Genomic DNA, 14,016 nt, shown 5'->3' on the forward strand with positions numbered 1-14,016 from the left:
GGAACTAATGTACAAGACACCTTGATTACTTCCCCAAGAAAGCCAAGATCTCTAATACTTTTCCTTCTAGGCCCAAACCAGAAGTCTGGTTTTCTCTCTGCCCAGCTCATCTTTGGTTGGAAAAGAATTGGTACCACCTGCCACCCACAAACTTTTGAGGAGCAGCATTTTTGTCTGCCACATCCAAAGCACTTGTGGGAGGGTGGGGGGAATGTTGCCAAATAAATGTGTGATTATATGCAAATCAGAAGGCTATACATCCAAGTGTTCACAGTGGTTACCTCTAGATGGTAGATGACTTATTTCCCCTGTACTTTTTTTATTTCCAGATTTTCTACACTGAGTTTCTTATGTAGTAAAACAACAACAAATTAATGTTTAAAAGATTGATGAGAACAGACATCCTCTGCTCATTCTCATTCTACCCTGAGCTGACTGCTTCTGAAGGAATTACTGGGGAAATGCAAAAACATTTCTAAATTTTTCTTTTCCTTCCCCACCTCCAATTTAAGCCCTGAATCACCACTTAAAGCAGTCGTTTGCTCCTTAGTGCTTTTAAACATTTATTTATTTACTGTACAAAATATTTACACTATCACTGCAACTGTCGGGCCCTTTTTCCTGGCCTGATGAATTTGCAGTAGGGCTTGGTCTCTGCTGAAGTTCTAGAAACATGCTGAGGCTCTCCTTGGTGTTCACTTGGTGCCTGGTCTCCTTCAAAGATACTAAAAGGCCAGGAGGTTAGCTGGTCCCCCAAGTACCTGGGCCACAAGGGCATAAATAAAAGAACTGGCCAAAATAAGAAATGTGAATAGAAAATTGCCCAAGAAGTAAAAGCCACTCTTCCTTCTCTCCAACATATTGTACTTTTTCCCCACACTGGCTAGTACCAAAGCAAGATTAGGAAAAAAAGGTGAAAGGCCAAAAAGAGCAAAGATAGTTTTGAATAGAGTTAGGAGAGAGAGTAAACTGGAAGAATAGAAAACCACAACAGTACCAAAGAGTTTTGTTCAACAAAGACCCTGGGGCTAAGGACCACCATGGGGACGCAGCTGCTGCAGCAGGGCTGCAGCACTGCCCAGGATGCTCTGAAAAGTGCTATGACTAGAGCTCAAAATGACAGATCTAGCCAAGAAAATCAACCCGAGCTGCAGCACCAGTCTCTGGAGGGCTGCTGGAGGGGAGAATGCAGAATCCAGAAGAGGAACAACTGCCAAAGACAGCAGAACCAGCCCATGTGCCCCCAGCTGGAAACCCCTCTCTGGGCCTGAGGGGCAGCATCGTGTTTCCCAGGGTGATGATGAAACTTGCCTGTACATATCCTATGGAAAAACACTGCGGCAAGCAGCAGCACCTTGTCCTGGTCCCTGAGGAGAGCAGTGACCATGTGGCATGGAGGACCCTGGGGTATAGAGGCCCTGATGCTGGATCCTGGACCCTAAGGATGAGTGAGGTCAGCACCCATGCCAAGAAGGACAAATGACAACTGCAAAGAAGTGAGGTCAGGCAGGAACTGTAGCAGCTCAGGAGGGCTTATTCCTCATGATCTCTGGGAACAGGAGGGCTCAGACATGCTTCCAGAAGGCCAAGGCATTGCCACAAGTCCCGCCTCATCTCTGTACTCTGTGTACTTGCTGGTTTTGGCAATAAAGATGGCTTGTAATATTCTCAGAGTTGAATGCCCCATTGGGAATGGTAGCTTGTAGCAAAGCCTTCTTAAAAACAGAAATTTGGGAAGTTGATGAGATTCTGAGTCTTGAAAATGTTTTCACTCAAATCCTAATGAAAAAGGTTGCTGTCATCTTCCAAGAGACAGCTGCAGGTTGTCTTCAATCATCACATAATAATGAACCTGATATATCTTCCTCCTCAGTTCTCCTTGCTGGTAACGGATGGAGTGAAGAGAAGTAACTGGGGCAGCTGGGTATTTACTGTCTGACGTATCTCTTCTATGTATGTTCCCAGTGTCTTGACCTCAAAGACCTGTGATAAGGCCTCGAACTACTGATCCCTTTTCCCTTGCCTCAGTGCTGCCAGAGAACACCAAGAAAAGAGAGAATCAGGGATCATTGGCATGCTTTTCTTACTGTCCCAATTCCTTGCTCCAAAATTTTCTTCAGTAGAAAGCTAAAGAATCCCAGCTCTTAGCAGACAGCATAACTTGGAGGTAAGTGGCCAGGCCCAGCCACACCTCAGTGTAAAGAACAAACTCAGAGACAAGCATCAGTAGTCTTCAAGCCAGCCATGTGCCTAGACACGCCCCATACCCTAAAGGAGAATCATATTCAGCACTGGAGGCTACAGTCCAGTTATCTTTCACATTCTTAGTTCTGTTCTTCTCACTGGCTCAAACTCAAGAAAAAGCTTAGAGAGTTTTTCTTTATAGATTAATGATCATTTCCAGAAACATCTGCAGGGAAAGCTCCTTTTCCAGTTCTGACACCACAAAAAAAAAAGATCCTTTGTGCTATCAGTCCCCAATAGAGGTAGTCCTGTGCCACGGGCCTGTGCCTGCCATGGGACAAAATCAAAGATCGCTCATGTGGGCTGCTTCCTATTTGTGCTTCTCCTGGCTCCTGGTGAGAAGAGGCAATCACTCTGCCCTCAAGAAGGACTCGTGCACCTCCGGTTAAGCAGTGAGGGCCACAGAAGGGATCTCTAAGGAGCATCAGCAGAGGAGGCTGAGCAAGGTGAGGAAAACAACTTCCCAAGAAGGCTGAGTCCTCTGTGTGATCTCCCTCAGCTACTGAGGCAGCTCCCGCTGCTGAGATCTTCTAAGAACCAAGTGAAATTATAGCAGCACGGTCCTCTTCTCACGACTGAGCACGTGGCTCAGATTACGTACCATGCCAAAGAGGCCTGTGGAGGAGATGGGCAGGGAGGGGGCAAGGGAAGGACAAGACTCGTAGGTGACCAAATACTCCAGACAACTGAGGAGCATGCAGCAGCTTCTGGCTGATGATTATGTGCATGTTATGGTCAGTAGTTATGTCTGTTACGTGCACCCAGATGCTCCAGAAAGCACGGGAGCCAAGCAGATGGCAGGAGAATGGTCAGAGCATGCCAAAGCCCTCACAGCCCTCGCTGATGGCCAGCTGCAGCATCCTGTGCACTTCTTCATACGAGTCATACGTAGGGAGGCACAGCTGGTTAAAACTGGAAGGGCAAGGGGAGAGGTAATTAACTCACACCACCAGAAACACTGGCAAGGGCTGGAAAGACAATCCTCCATGAGAGCGTGCATGGGGCAGTCAGACACCTACCACGTGTGTGCAGTTGGTAGCGTGCTATGGGTTGGGGCGGCAATAATCTGGAATGAGGGACAGAGGGCAGCAAAGCCTCCGGGTGGTAGCTGAGAAGAGCCTGTTGTGAACTGAAGCAGTCGAGCCAACTCCTCTTGGGTCAAACTGGAAACCACGGTCCAAAACCACCTCATGACCTGGCAGGGAGAGTGCAAGACTGGGGTCACCCCTGGTCTGCAGCCATGGATTTGACCCCTGGGGGAAGGACAGGATACCCTGTAGTGGGAGTGTGCCCGAGTTACCAGTCTATGAGGACACAGGTAGGAATGGTTAGAGTTAACAACCTCTTTAGGAACTGACATTGTCACACAGTCAGCAGGGTAGTCGTTGACTGCTTGGTTCTGTTCTTTGCCTTTCAATGTACTGCTCCTGTGGCGTCAGTATGACAGCCCTGCAGACCAGGGCTCCCTGCTGCCTGGACAACCACATGTCTTTCCCACATATATCATTTTTTCCCAGTCGAGATGTCTGCTTCTCTGACTCCTCAACTTTTTTCGTCTGAAGCCTTTTCCTTACCACAAAGCCCAAATCCAACTAAAAGAAGTCAGGCCCCCTTACCTTTTCTCTGAAATGCCAGGAGCCGCCAACTACCACTGCATGGGCTTTGAAGTCAGACACACTGATGTCTCCAGTCCCACACATCAGCAGCTGGAGAAGACAGTCAGGTGTTACTAGGACAGTTAGAGAGACAAAGACCCAACATATGGTCAGAGTTACCTATGTTATCATGCAAAACGTGGAATAAAGAAAACACCAGGAAAAAGACATGAGGTGAGGTCATAATGCCAGAATACTGCTTTAGGAAAATCAATTATGATTGGCCAATGGTTCCTAATCAGTGTGGTAAAAATCACACAGCTTTTAAGATATATAGAGAGACATGCCTGCAGCCTTACCCCAGACCTAATGAATCAGAATCTCCAGGGTGGGTTACAAGCTTGCGAATTTTGAAAAAGTTTCCCAAGTGTTTCTGATGCGCTCCCCTAATTAAGAACTGCTGCTGCGGATTATTTTGAATTGAAACAAAAAACGAAAAGGGAACCAAGTGTTTCCCCAGTCTGCTCTGGATGTGGCCTGGAAATACCGAGAGAAAAGCAGGCCTTTCCCTTTGATGAAGACCCCCAGCCCCATTTATGAATTTTTCAGATGGTCTTTCCTTTTTCCCAGGACCCATCCTTCTTTTGTGGATTGAACTTTTACTACCTTCCCTTCAGCACTGCCTCTACTTGATCAGATAAATTAAAAAGTATGCCAAAAAATGAGAACATTAATGACATCAGAGCCCTAAACATCTTGTTGATGTCCTATTTTGGTTCAGGATCCAGCATGTTACTTAGCAGACTGTGAGTACTCATCCAACAGCTCTAAAGAATGATACATCCTAATCAAGAACCGAAAAAGCCCAAATGAAGCCTGAGGAGCCTTGGCTTCTTCAAAAAGAACTTGCTAAGCTAACGAGTTACTAAGAGCAGGCTGTGGAACAACCGTAAGAGACTGTGTCCTTCCTTCCTACTCACTTTTACAGATTGTTACAAATGCTTTGCTTCATGATAAAACAAAAAAACACCCGTAGCTATTCCTCAGCCCCCAAAATAACAGCACTGGGTGACAAGTCTTTCGGAGAAAAGAGATGGAGAGTTCATTTGGTTTGGATTTCATATCTGAAGGTACAAAGTGTGATAAAAATTGCATAGGACTTTGATTCTTGTTCTCGAAGCCAGTTTAGTTAATAAGAATAAAAATTGTACAAGACCACCTAAAACAACTTTTTTGTTTCCCCATTTTTTAAGAACTTCCTCCCTACTGGAAACAGTTTACAGAAACACACTGCTCATAAAGGCTATTAAATTAATTAAATTAAAACTAATAATTTGCATTGTATATATCATCTGTGAGCAGCAAGTAAAAACAAGCTTATTTTATTTCTTGCCCACACCTGATATGAAGTTCAATTTTGCTAATTATAGAATGGTATTTACCATCTTGTAGCCATTTTTGGCTGTGACAAGATCTGAAATAAGAATATATTAACTATACGTCATGTGTCGCTTAACAACAGGGATATGTTCTGAGAAATGCATCATTAGGCGATTTTCTTGTTGTGTGAACATCAGAGAGTGTACTTACACAAACCTACATGGTACAGCCTACTATACACCTAGCCTATACGGTACTAATCTTTTTGTTTGTTTGTTTGTTTGTTTTTTTATGAGGAGGACTAGCCCTAAGCTAACATCCGATGCCAATCTTCCCCTTTTTTTTCTTGAGGAAGATTGGCCCTGGGCTAACATCCATGCCCATCCTCCTCTACTTTATATGGGATGCCGCCACAGCATGGCCCAGCAAGCGGTGCGTCAGTGCGCGCCCAGGATCCGAACCTGCAAACCCTGGGCCGCCGCAGTGGAGCGCGCATACCTAACCGCTGCGCCACCAGGCCAGCCCCTATGGTACTAATCTTAAGGGACCACTGTCGTATGTGCAGTCCATTGTTAACCGAAATGTCATCACGCAGTGCATGACTGCATGGTGTTGTGGCCCAAAACTGTGAAGTATGTCACATCTTTTTGTTTGTCTTCTTCACTAGAACATAGCTCCATTAGGGCAGGGACTTGGTCTTATTCATTGCTATCTCCCCAGTGCCTCAAACATACACAGCATCAAGGAGATACTCAATAAACAGTCCCTGAACGAACAAATTCTATTATTCCCTTACATCAATCTTAAATATCATAGGATTTACAAAGAATGTGAAGAATACCAACGTTCTACTTAACCAATATCAATAATATTTGATGCATAAGTGAATATTAATTATTACTCTTCATAAATAGTTATTTGCTTGTTTTTCATTTTCATATTCTAATTTTTTAAAAGCTGGAGAAAGGGTCAATGCATGGACGAGTGACAAAAGTGAAAGCAACTCTTGCATAAAGGGCTTTCCTACCGTGTCTCATAACAGAACATGTAATAAGCTGGTATCTGTGAGCATACTAAAACACTGAGTCAAGAACAGGGGTTTGCAATTGTAAGCACTTACCTCAAGCTCATTCTCATCAAAAATAGCCAAAAGGTTCTCAGGGACCAACTCATTCAGGCCTGAAACAAAGTAGTCAAGTTAAAGCCACACTCACACTGTGAATACAGGTATTTTCATCTCAAAGCCAAGAGGAGACAGGATCTCACCTTTCAGGAAATGTTCCACCTCCTCTTTCACTTGACTGGCCAGCCGATATTGGGCCAACAAATTTAAATAGAAGATTTTATTTGCATTGGTGACTGGGGTTTGAGCTCCACCTGTTATGAGTTCTACAACCTGACATAAGAGGCAAAAGACAGACAGGGAGACACTGTGGATGAGAGTTTATAAAATGATACCTGTCTGGTATGTCCCACAAACACAGCATTACTGAGCTCCACCACAGTCACAAGTTCCTGCTGTGCATTCAGCTTCTCAACACACTTGGTTTTACTTAGTTACTAAGCTTCAGGGTTCCCACCATTATTGCTGTATTCTACTAGCTACTATTCCTTTATTTATTTTTTTTTTGTGAGGAAGATCAGCCCTGAGCTAACATCCATGCTAATCCTCCTCTTTTTGCTGAGGAAGACCAGCTCTGCGCTAACATCTATTGCCAATCCTCCTCCTTTTATTTACCCCAAAGCCCCAGTAGATAGTTGTATGTCATAGTTGCACATCCTTCTAGTTGCTCTATGTGGGACGCGGCCTCAGCATGGCCGGAGAAGCGGTGCGTCGGTGCACACCCAGGGTTCAGAACCTGGGCCGCCAGTAGCGGAGCGCGCGCACTTAACCACTAAGCCACGGGGCCGGCCCCTAGCTACTATTTCTGAAGTGGGTATCTGAGTGAATCTTCTCTGATCTGGACAAATAATGGTGACAAAACAGGAAGATATTATGGTTCCTTGTTAACAATATTTTAACATCTTTATGATCCAAAATTAAACCACTGCTGACCTCTTCTCTTAAATCCACGAGCCAACTGAGAATAAATAAAGCCAGGTAAGTAGTGAAGAAGGCTTTTTAGGTCTCAGAAATTCTAAGATGGGGACACATGTTCCCTTACATTCTTCTATTTCCAATGTGAGTCAACGGAAAAAGCCACGGCTTAAAACTCAGAGATTCTGGATGCTAATCCCAACCTGAGGCTACCTTGCTACAAGACTTTAGTCTCTTAGCTATTTGGAGCCCCTATTTTCCTATCTGCAAAGAAAAAGCTGAACAAGCTGCATGATTCTCAAATACAATTGGCACCGTTCTCCCAATAAACAACTCCTAAGGGAGCTTTCAGGAAGCCCTGAAGCATAGTTTAAAACCACCACCCCAGAAAATCTGTGCACAGTGACCACGATTGTCTCCATAGGTAAATGAAGGCCTCCATTCAGTTACAAGATCAGATTTTAAAGTCTTGAGGACAGCATGGTAGGGATGGAACTTGGCTCCAGAGCAAGGATTCTCAATGGATCTAAACATATAAAACTTTTTTTCTATCATTATGCACAATTCCTGATATTTATTTTATGTGTGTAAGCATTTCTATCTAACAGCCTAAAAAGTAAATTACTAAGATTTAGTATTCCTATTAAATCCAATTAAAATCAGCATTCCCCTAAGCCTGCAGACTCTAATTCAGTATTCTATTGACTCTAGCTGCCTTGCCACACTGGGTCAGGAATATAGGCTCCGCCCACACATGTACAAAGCCCAGCAGCTGGGATTCCCACAGTGTTCACAAAGGATATCTGATTATCAGCACAGTAGTATCAGTGGTCACAATTTTTCAGTCATCGCTATTTTGCTTTCAATTATACATTATTGCAATTTTAGCTTCATTGTTATCACTTGATATTATTTAACCCCACAATATAAACAGAACCACAATTGCATCAGAAATACTTTTCACCAATAATTTTCTAATAAAAAGTTTAAAATATATAGGCACAGTGTTAGGAGTCATCTATATCACTACCACTAACGTTGACATTGACACTGCCATCCCTTCCAAAGCTGCTTGTGCAGTGACACTTCATTATCTCTTAGTTCTTTTTCTACTGGAAAGTAGGAATGGGTGGGATAGACGGGGACATGTGTCTTCTGCTCCACTCAAATGGGCCAAGATCATAAAGTGTGGGATGCAGTGCCGTAAAGCTGTGCTGTCCAATATGGTTGCCACTAGCCACAGGTGGTTATTTACAGTAAAATTAATTACCATAAAATAAAATGAGAAATTCAGTTATTTGGTCACACTAGCCACATTCTGGGTGCTCAAAAGTCAATACAAATAGAGAACATTTCCATCACTGCAGAAAGTTCTATCAGACGGCATTGCTCTAGAGGAGGCTGAGAAACAGGGGACCCACAGACTTAGGTCCTCTTTCTCACCTTATCCAAGTGACCCGATTTGTTATACTTCTCTTCTGCAAAGACCAGGTCCATCTCACTCATGTCATTGTTGAGGATGAAACAAACTTTAGATTTGTAGAATTCTGGGTCATCTGTTTCAAAGTACTGAGGAGGCAGAGAGACACAGAACAGAATATGACTACTCAACCCAGAAATAAAATTTATAACTGCTTGGAACCACTTACTCCTTCAATCTTAACAATAATAAGCTTAGGGTGGAAAGATTCCAGAGTTAGCGGCCAGGGGCCTTAGTAGAAAATGCACACGTAAGACGTTACCTTGTAATGCATACGTAGTCCTATGATTTGGGCCAAGAAAGAACGGGTGAAGCGAGCTCGGACCAACTGCTTGTAGGCTCCTCCTAGAGAGGACTCATAAAGACACTTGCCCACCAACCGCCCCGCAAACTCATATATCTTCAGGCGCAGATGAGCAGGGCGACTAGGGTTGGGGTGTACCTGTCAAAGAAAGAGATTGGGCCATTATTCTTCAAGCCTAGTTCTGGAAAGACCCTCCTTCCCCAGCTCTATCCCAAAGGAGCAAGAATTTCAGTGTTAGGATCAAAGAGCTCCTTCAAATGGCATTAGTTTTTTGGTAGCCACCAGTGAGCAATTCAAAGTGACTGGAGGATAAAGGGCAAAGATGGACTTCCACTAAGTTGAAGAACTTATATGAAGTTTGTGGTCCCTGGCTACATACGGAAGTTAACCAGTGGATGATGTAATGCCTTTTCCCCAAGCCAGAACTTCTTTCAGCCAAAGTCTACTTCTTTACTCCTGACATCTCTGCCTAGTCAAAGAGCTAGTACAGAATTCAATTGCTTCAGGTATGTTTTGAAAGGGGCTTCATTATTAAAATAATAATGAGTAGAAGAGCCACCATATTATAACACTTTTTAGTCAAATATTCATCTGTCTGCAATTTCTCTTATTTTACCGATGAAATAATGAAGGCAAAGAGGAAGGAGGCAATTTGATTAGTCCATATCGTAAGTATCAAAATTAAGAATAGGGCACACGCTGTCAGATTCCCAGGATAGTTTCATAACCTCAAACCCTTGTTCGTCTTATATTATAACATTATAACATAATCCACATTTTCCACCCACCCACAGGGAAGCCACAGACTCACTAATGCCTGGTTGTTGTCACTGAATCGGGTGAAGAGCTGATTGGTGGTATCAAACAGTGCTTTGCAGATTAGCTCAAACCATTCCCTGCGAGGCCCTCCCCAGTCCAGAGCTGAAAAGCATAATAAAAATTAAAAGTGACTATGGCCTACAAGCTCTTATCACTTTTGTTCATTTATTCATCATTTTCTTTCTTTTCTTTTTTTTTTTTGGTGAGGAAGATCAGCCCTGAGCTAACATCCATTGTCAATCCTCCTCTTTGTGCTGAGGAAGACTGACCCTGAGCTAACATCGTGCCCATCCTCCTCTACTTTATATGGGACGCCACCAGAGCACGGCTTGACAAGCAGTGTGTGGGTGCGCGCCCAGGATCTGAACCTGCGAACCCCGGGCCACTGAAGCAGAGCACGTGCACCCAACTGCTTGCGCCACCGGGCCGGCCCCTATTCATCATTTTAGACTCTCCACATTCCCTCCATTCCACTACCTTAGTGTTTCCCCATTCCAAATCATCTTTTCTGAAATCCCACCCCTTTCTGTAGGATTAAAGGTATTCTGATCAGTAAGCTAATGCCTCCCAGTGTGGAAACACAGGCAATCAGAGATCCCAAGAAATGGACATTTCTACTGGTTCTACAAAGGTTACTTTGCCCTCCTGGTTCAAACTCTTAGAGCTCCCCCTCCAAGTCCCTTCTGCACTCGACAAGCTCCATCAAGCCATCTGGCCAGTAAACACCACTTTTTGTCTTGCCTCATGACTTCTTTTTCCAAAGGAAGCTGGTTGGGGGGGAGGTTTATATAGGGGGATTGCTTTTGTTTTTTGTGAACGGGGATAAAGAGGAGGGGCGGGGTGGGAAGGAGAGTTAAAAAAAAGATGAATATGAAATTTCAAAACTGACCTTCTTCATCCTGGAAAACCACTTCAAAGTTCTTGCTCCAATCTGAGATGGAGAAATTCCGAGTGGCTCTCAGAGACTGAGAAGCAGGGAAAGGAAAGAAACTATCAGAACACGGTCTGGCATCTCTTGGGTGTTAAAGACAAAAACACAAGAACATTGCCATTGTCCATTTAACTCACCACTAGTACTTGAAGGCAATATATTAATCATAAATGAGCTTTAATAATACCATCTTATATTTTAAATGCACATAGCTCCAGAAGAAAGTTAAGATTTTAAAAAATAATCTAATTCATCTTTACATCATTGCTTTATTGGAAAGTTGAAACTTTTTTTTAAACAATCCTCATTTTATTAATGAGATTTTTTCATTAATAAAAAAATAAAAAAATTTATAAAACATTTATAAAATAAATAGAACAAAATAAAATAAAAAATAAAGAAGTAAAAATGGATCACATTAGTAAGCTGTCAGCAAGAGAACTGAGGAATCCTGGTTTTCAGTACAGTCTATCCACTAGAATCTTTATCCATAAGGCTAGATTCAGACAGGGAACTATGCCACAAGGAGAATGTGGCTGAGAAAAGGGGTTTCCAGTCACATCTACCAGAGCCAAACATCACAAACACTTTCTGGACAGGGACCAAGCCTTCTCATTCCCGAGGAATGTAAGAACTATGCCAGTGTCTGTGCAGTGGAGACAGACACACATCAGGTGTTCCTTTTCCATCAGACCAGAGTGACAACAAAAATCATTTCCTTTTAATCTAACAAGAGCTCTTCTATTCCTGGGATTCAATAACAAGAACTTTCTTCTCTAACAACTACTTACACCTGCCCTACATAGGAGTTCCATGAGATTGTTCAGAACAGTTTAGTACAGATTTTAAAGCCAATATGTCAACTAGTTTCTTCCCTCAATAACATACCTCCAACAAATCTCCCCCAAACTTAGTATAATCACACAGAGAAGAATAGTTTTTAATAGATATGATTAAAGAGGAGAGAAATTTGGGTTTCATAAAAAGATAACCTGCAGAACATAACCAAATCCCAAAGAGGTTTCCACTTGGAAAATTTTGACAGCTGTTGACAGAGATGAACCTTTACGCACCGATTCCAACAAGGCGTGTCTGCTGACCTTCAGGGTGACTTTGGAATGTGGTCTTTTCATATGTACCTGCCGTAGCTCTCGCTGGAAAAAGTTCACCTTGTCCTGAAAGGTCTCAGAGCCTCCTGAGGAACAATAAGATCCATCATGATTACAGCCTTATTACAAGACATCTGTGCAGGCCACCTCTACACCTTCATGCACCCAGCGTAGCTGGAGTCGCTGCCTTCCCTATCAGAATCCCTGTGCAACTGTACCTATGTTCTTATGGAGGGAGCGGATGAAAGTGGCCGCTAGGATGTTCCTCTCCTTACAGCTGAGCTCCACAGGAGGTTGAATGCCATCATCCACCACCAGCGTGAGGAGCTTATGTACAGGGTCAGGGCCAAGGTATGAAAACTAACAAAGGGAAAAAAAAAGGAGTTAATCTACAAAACCCTCACATTCAGCAAAAACCCTCCACATCCCTACCCTAACCAACAGAACGAGCTAAGCCTGTTTTCTCCAAGTGAGTACCAGGAGCACATCTCCTGTTTTTCATCTCAGTGCTCTATAATTCAAATGCTATTTTAAATTATTTGAGTAACAGCAACTGCCCTTAGTAAGGATCACAGGTAATACAACAAGACCTTCCAACATAAAATATAAGAAGGGTGAAAGCAGTCAAGATAGATAAAACAGCAAACAACTACCTGAAGAGGTTGGGCAAACTGGCTGGAGGAAAGTGATTTGCCTTTAAACCCCAAAAGTTCAGAAAAGTTAAAATAAAAAATTTTTTAATGTATGAGAATACTGATTCTAAAAAAGTGAGCTTCAGCACATTGGGAGACCAAGCTTGGGCCAAAGTTCCCAAACACACTCTGCATTAACTTAGTCTTAGGGGCAAATGATAACCGTTGAAGTATTCTAACTTGCTACTGAGTCCTGTTTCCGTAGGCACATGTCCTTCTAGAACTTCTATATTCTTCATGCCATTTTGTGAGGAGATACCAACTCTTTTTTTATTTGGCAATGAATCCTATGTGCACAATGAGAACGTCTAGAAACACCAAAAGCCCTTCTAGGAAAAAAAAATGGCTGAGACATTTGAGAGTTGAAGCCTGCTCAGCATGAACCAGATGTAAGGTTCCACTTACCTTTGTTCCTGGGCACACTCGGAAGGTATACAGGCGCCAGGGAATGATTTTCAGGTAGAACTCCTTCACTGAGAATTGCTGGAGGACCAACAGACAGAAAATGAAGTAACGACAAATAAAAAAGCTCTATTTGGGTATTATAATTTAAGTATCAGACTCCCTATCTACATTTCTCATAATAACCTTTTTCCTCTATGGACAAAGAGGATAATTTAGTACTGAAATCAAATAAATAATATCAACTCTACCTTAAAATAGGCAAATTAATAATATTACTCTGACAGTACAATTTCACACAGAGACATTTCATAATTTTAATACTCAAAATCTCCTTCTGTTCAGCTGGGTGCTACTCAGAGAGACTTCCTCCAAGTCAATGGACAGGGAACACCAGCGGCCCATACCCACTGCTCTATCCCTATTTGAATGGTACCAAGAATTTGCTGGGGAAGAGGGGGTGGGGACAGGAGGGTGAAGGGGGTGCAGTGGAGTCTCATACAAGAAAGTTCATAAAAACCCCTTATGTAAGAACAAAGAAAGGTCTCTTTATGCCATCTACAAAAAAGGAAAAGACAACGCAATAATTTTTTAGTCTAAAAAACTACTATCTGGACATGTAGTAGGTCAGATGTTCCCCTGATTTTTAAAAACTCTTCATTAAAAGAAAATTTCAAACACTAAAGAAGAAAAAACAATATAATGAACCCATCACCAACTTCAACAATTATCAATTCATAGCCAACCTTGTTTCATCTATACCCCACCATTTCCCTCATTTCCATTCCCCCAGGCCAAATTAAGGACAGATTTTTAAATGATGAATGGTACACAGCAAAGTGTTCTGAAGGAGAATAGAATTAGAACTCAGTTTTGGTTATGAGATTACAGGAATGTAATGGGATGTTTCAAGAGTCTCATTTTTCTGAGGTCTGAATGAATAAGCAAAATACAAATATTAAAAAGAAAATCGCTAACACAAAACGCCTCTTAGCTCAGGGGCCTTGGGAAGTTCACCTCCT

At 42.6% G+C, this 14,016-nt stretch overlaps 1 protein-coding gene across 5 annotated transcripts in view; it reads right to left on the bottom strand.

Annotated features, from left to right (window-relative positions):
* Positions 1-550: 550 nt before the first annotated feature.
* AREL1 (apoptosis resistant E3 ubiquitin protein ligase 1) overlaps positions 551-14,016 on the bottom strand; it is a 42,208-nt gene continuing 28,742 nt past the window's right edge. For all 5 annotated transcript variants that reach the window (XM_058567361.1, XM_058567362.1, XM_058567358.1 and 2 more), the window contains 12 exons: positions 12,998-13,075; positions 12,119-12,260; positions 11,865-11,986; positions 10,750-10,825; positions 9,853-9,962; positions 9,000-9,179; positions 8,701-8,826; positions 6,486-6,615; positions 6,340-6,398; positions 3,861-3,950; positions 3,264-3,439; positions 551-3,156 (listed from right to left, as the gene is read on the bottom strand). In XM_058567361.1, the coding sequence (XP_058423344.1) occupies positions 3,054-3,156; positions 3,264-3,439; positions 3,861-3,950; positions 6,340-6,398; positions 6,486-6,615; positions 8,701-8,826; positions 9,000-9,179; positions 9,853-9,962; positions 10,750-10,825; positions 11,865-11,986; positions 12,119-12,260; positions 12,998-13,075 (1,392 nt within the window). In that variant the 3' untranslated portion in view covers positions 551-3,053. The remainder of the gene's footprint in view (positions 3,157-3,263; positions 3,440-3,860; positions 3,951-6,339; positions 6,399-6,485; positions 6,616-8,700; positions 8,827-8,999; positions 9,180-9,852; positions 9,963-10,749; positions 10,826-11,864; positions 11,987-12,118; positions 12,261-12,997; positions 13,076-14,016) is intronic.

This window comes from Diceros bicornis, chromosome 24, assembly GCF_020826845.1.
Source record: "Diceros bicornis minor isolate mBicDic1 chromosome 24, mDicBic1.mat.cur, whole genome shotgun sequence".
NCBI classification, from domain to species: Eukaryota; Metazoa; Chordata; class Mammalia; order Perissodactyla; family Rhinocerotidae; genus Diceros; species Diceros bicornis.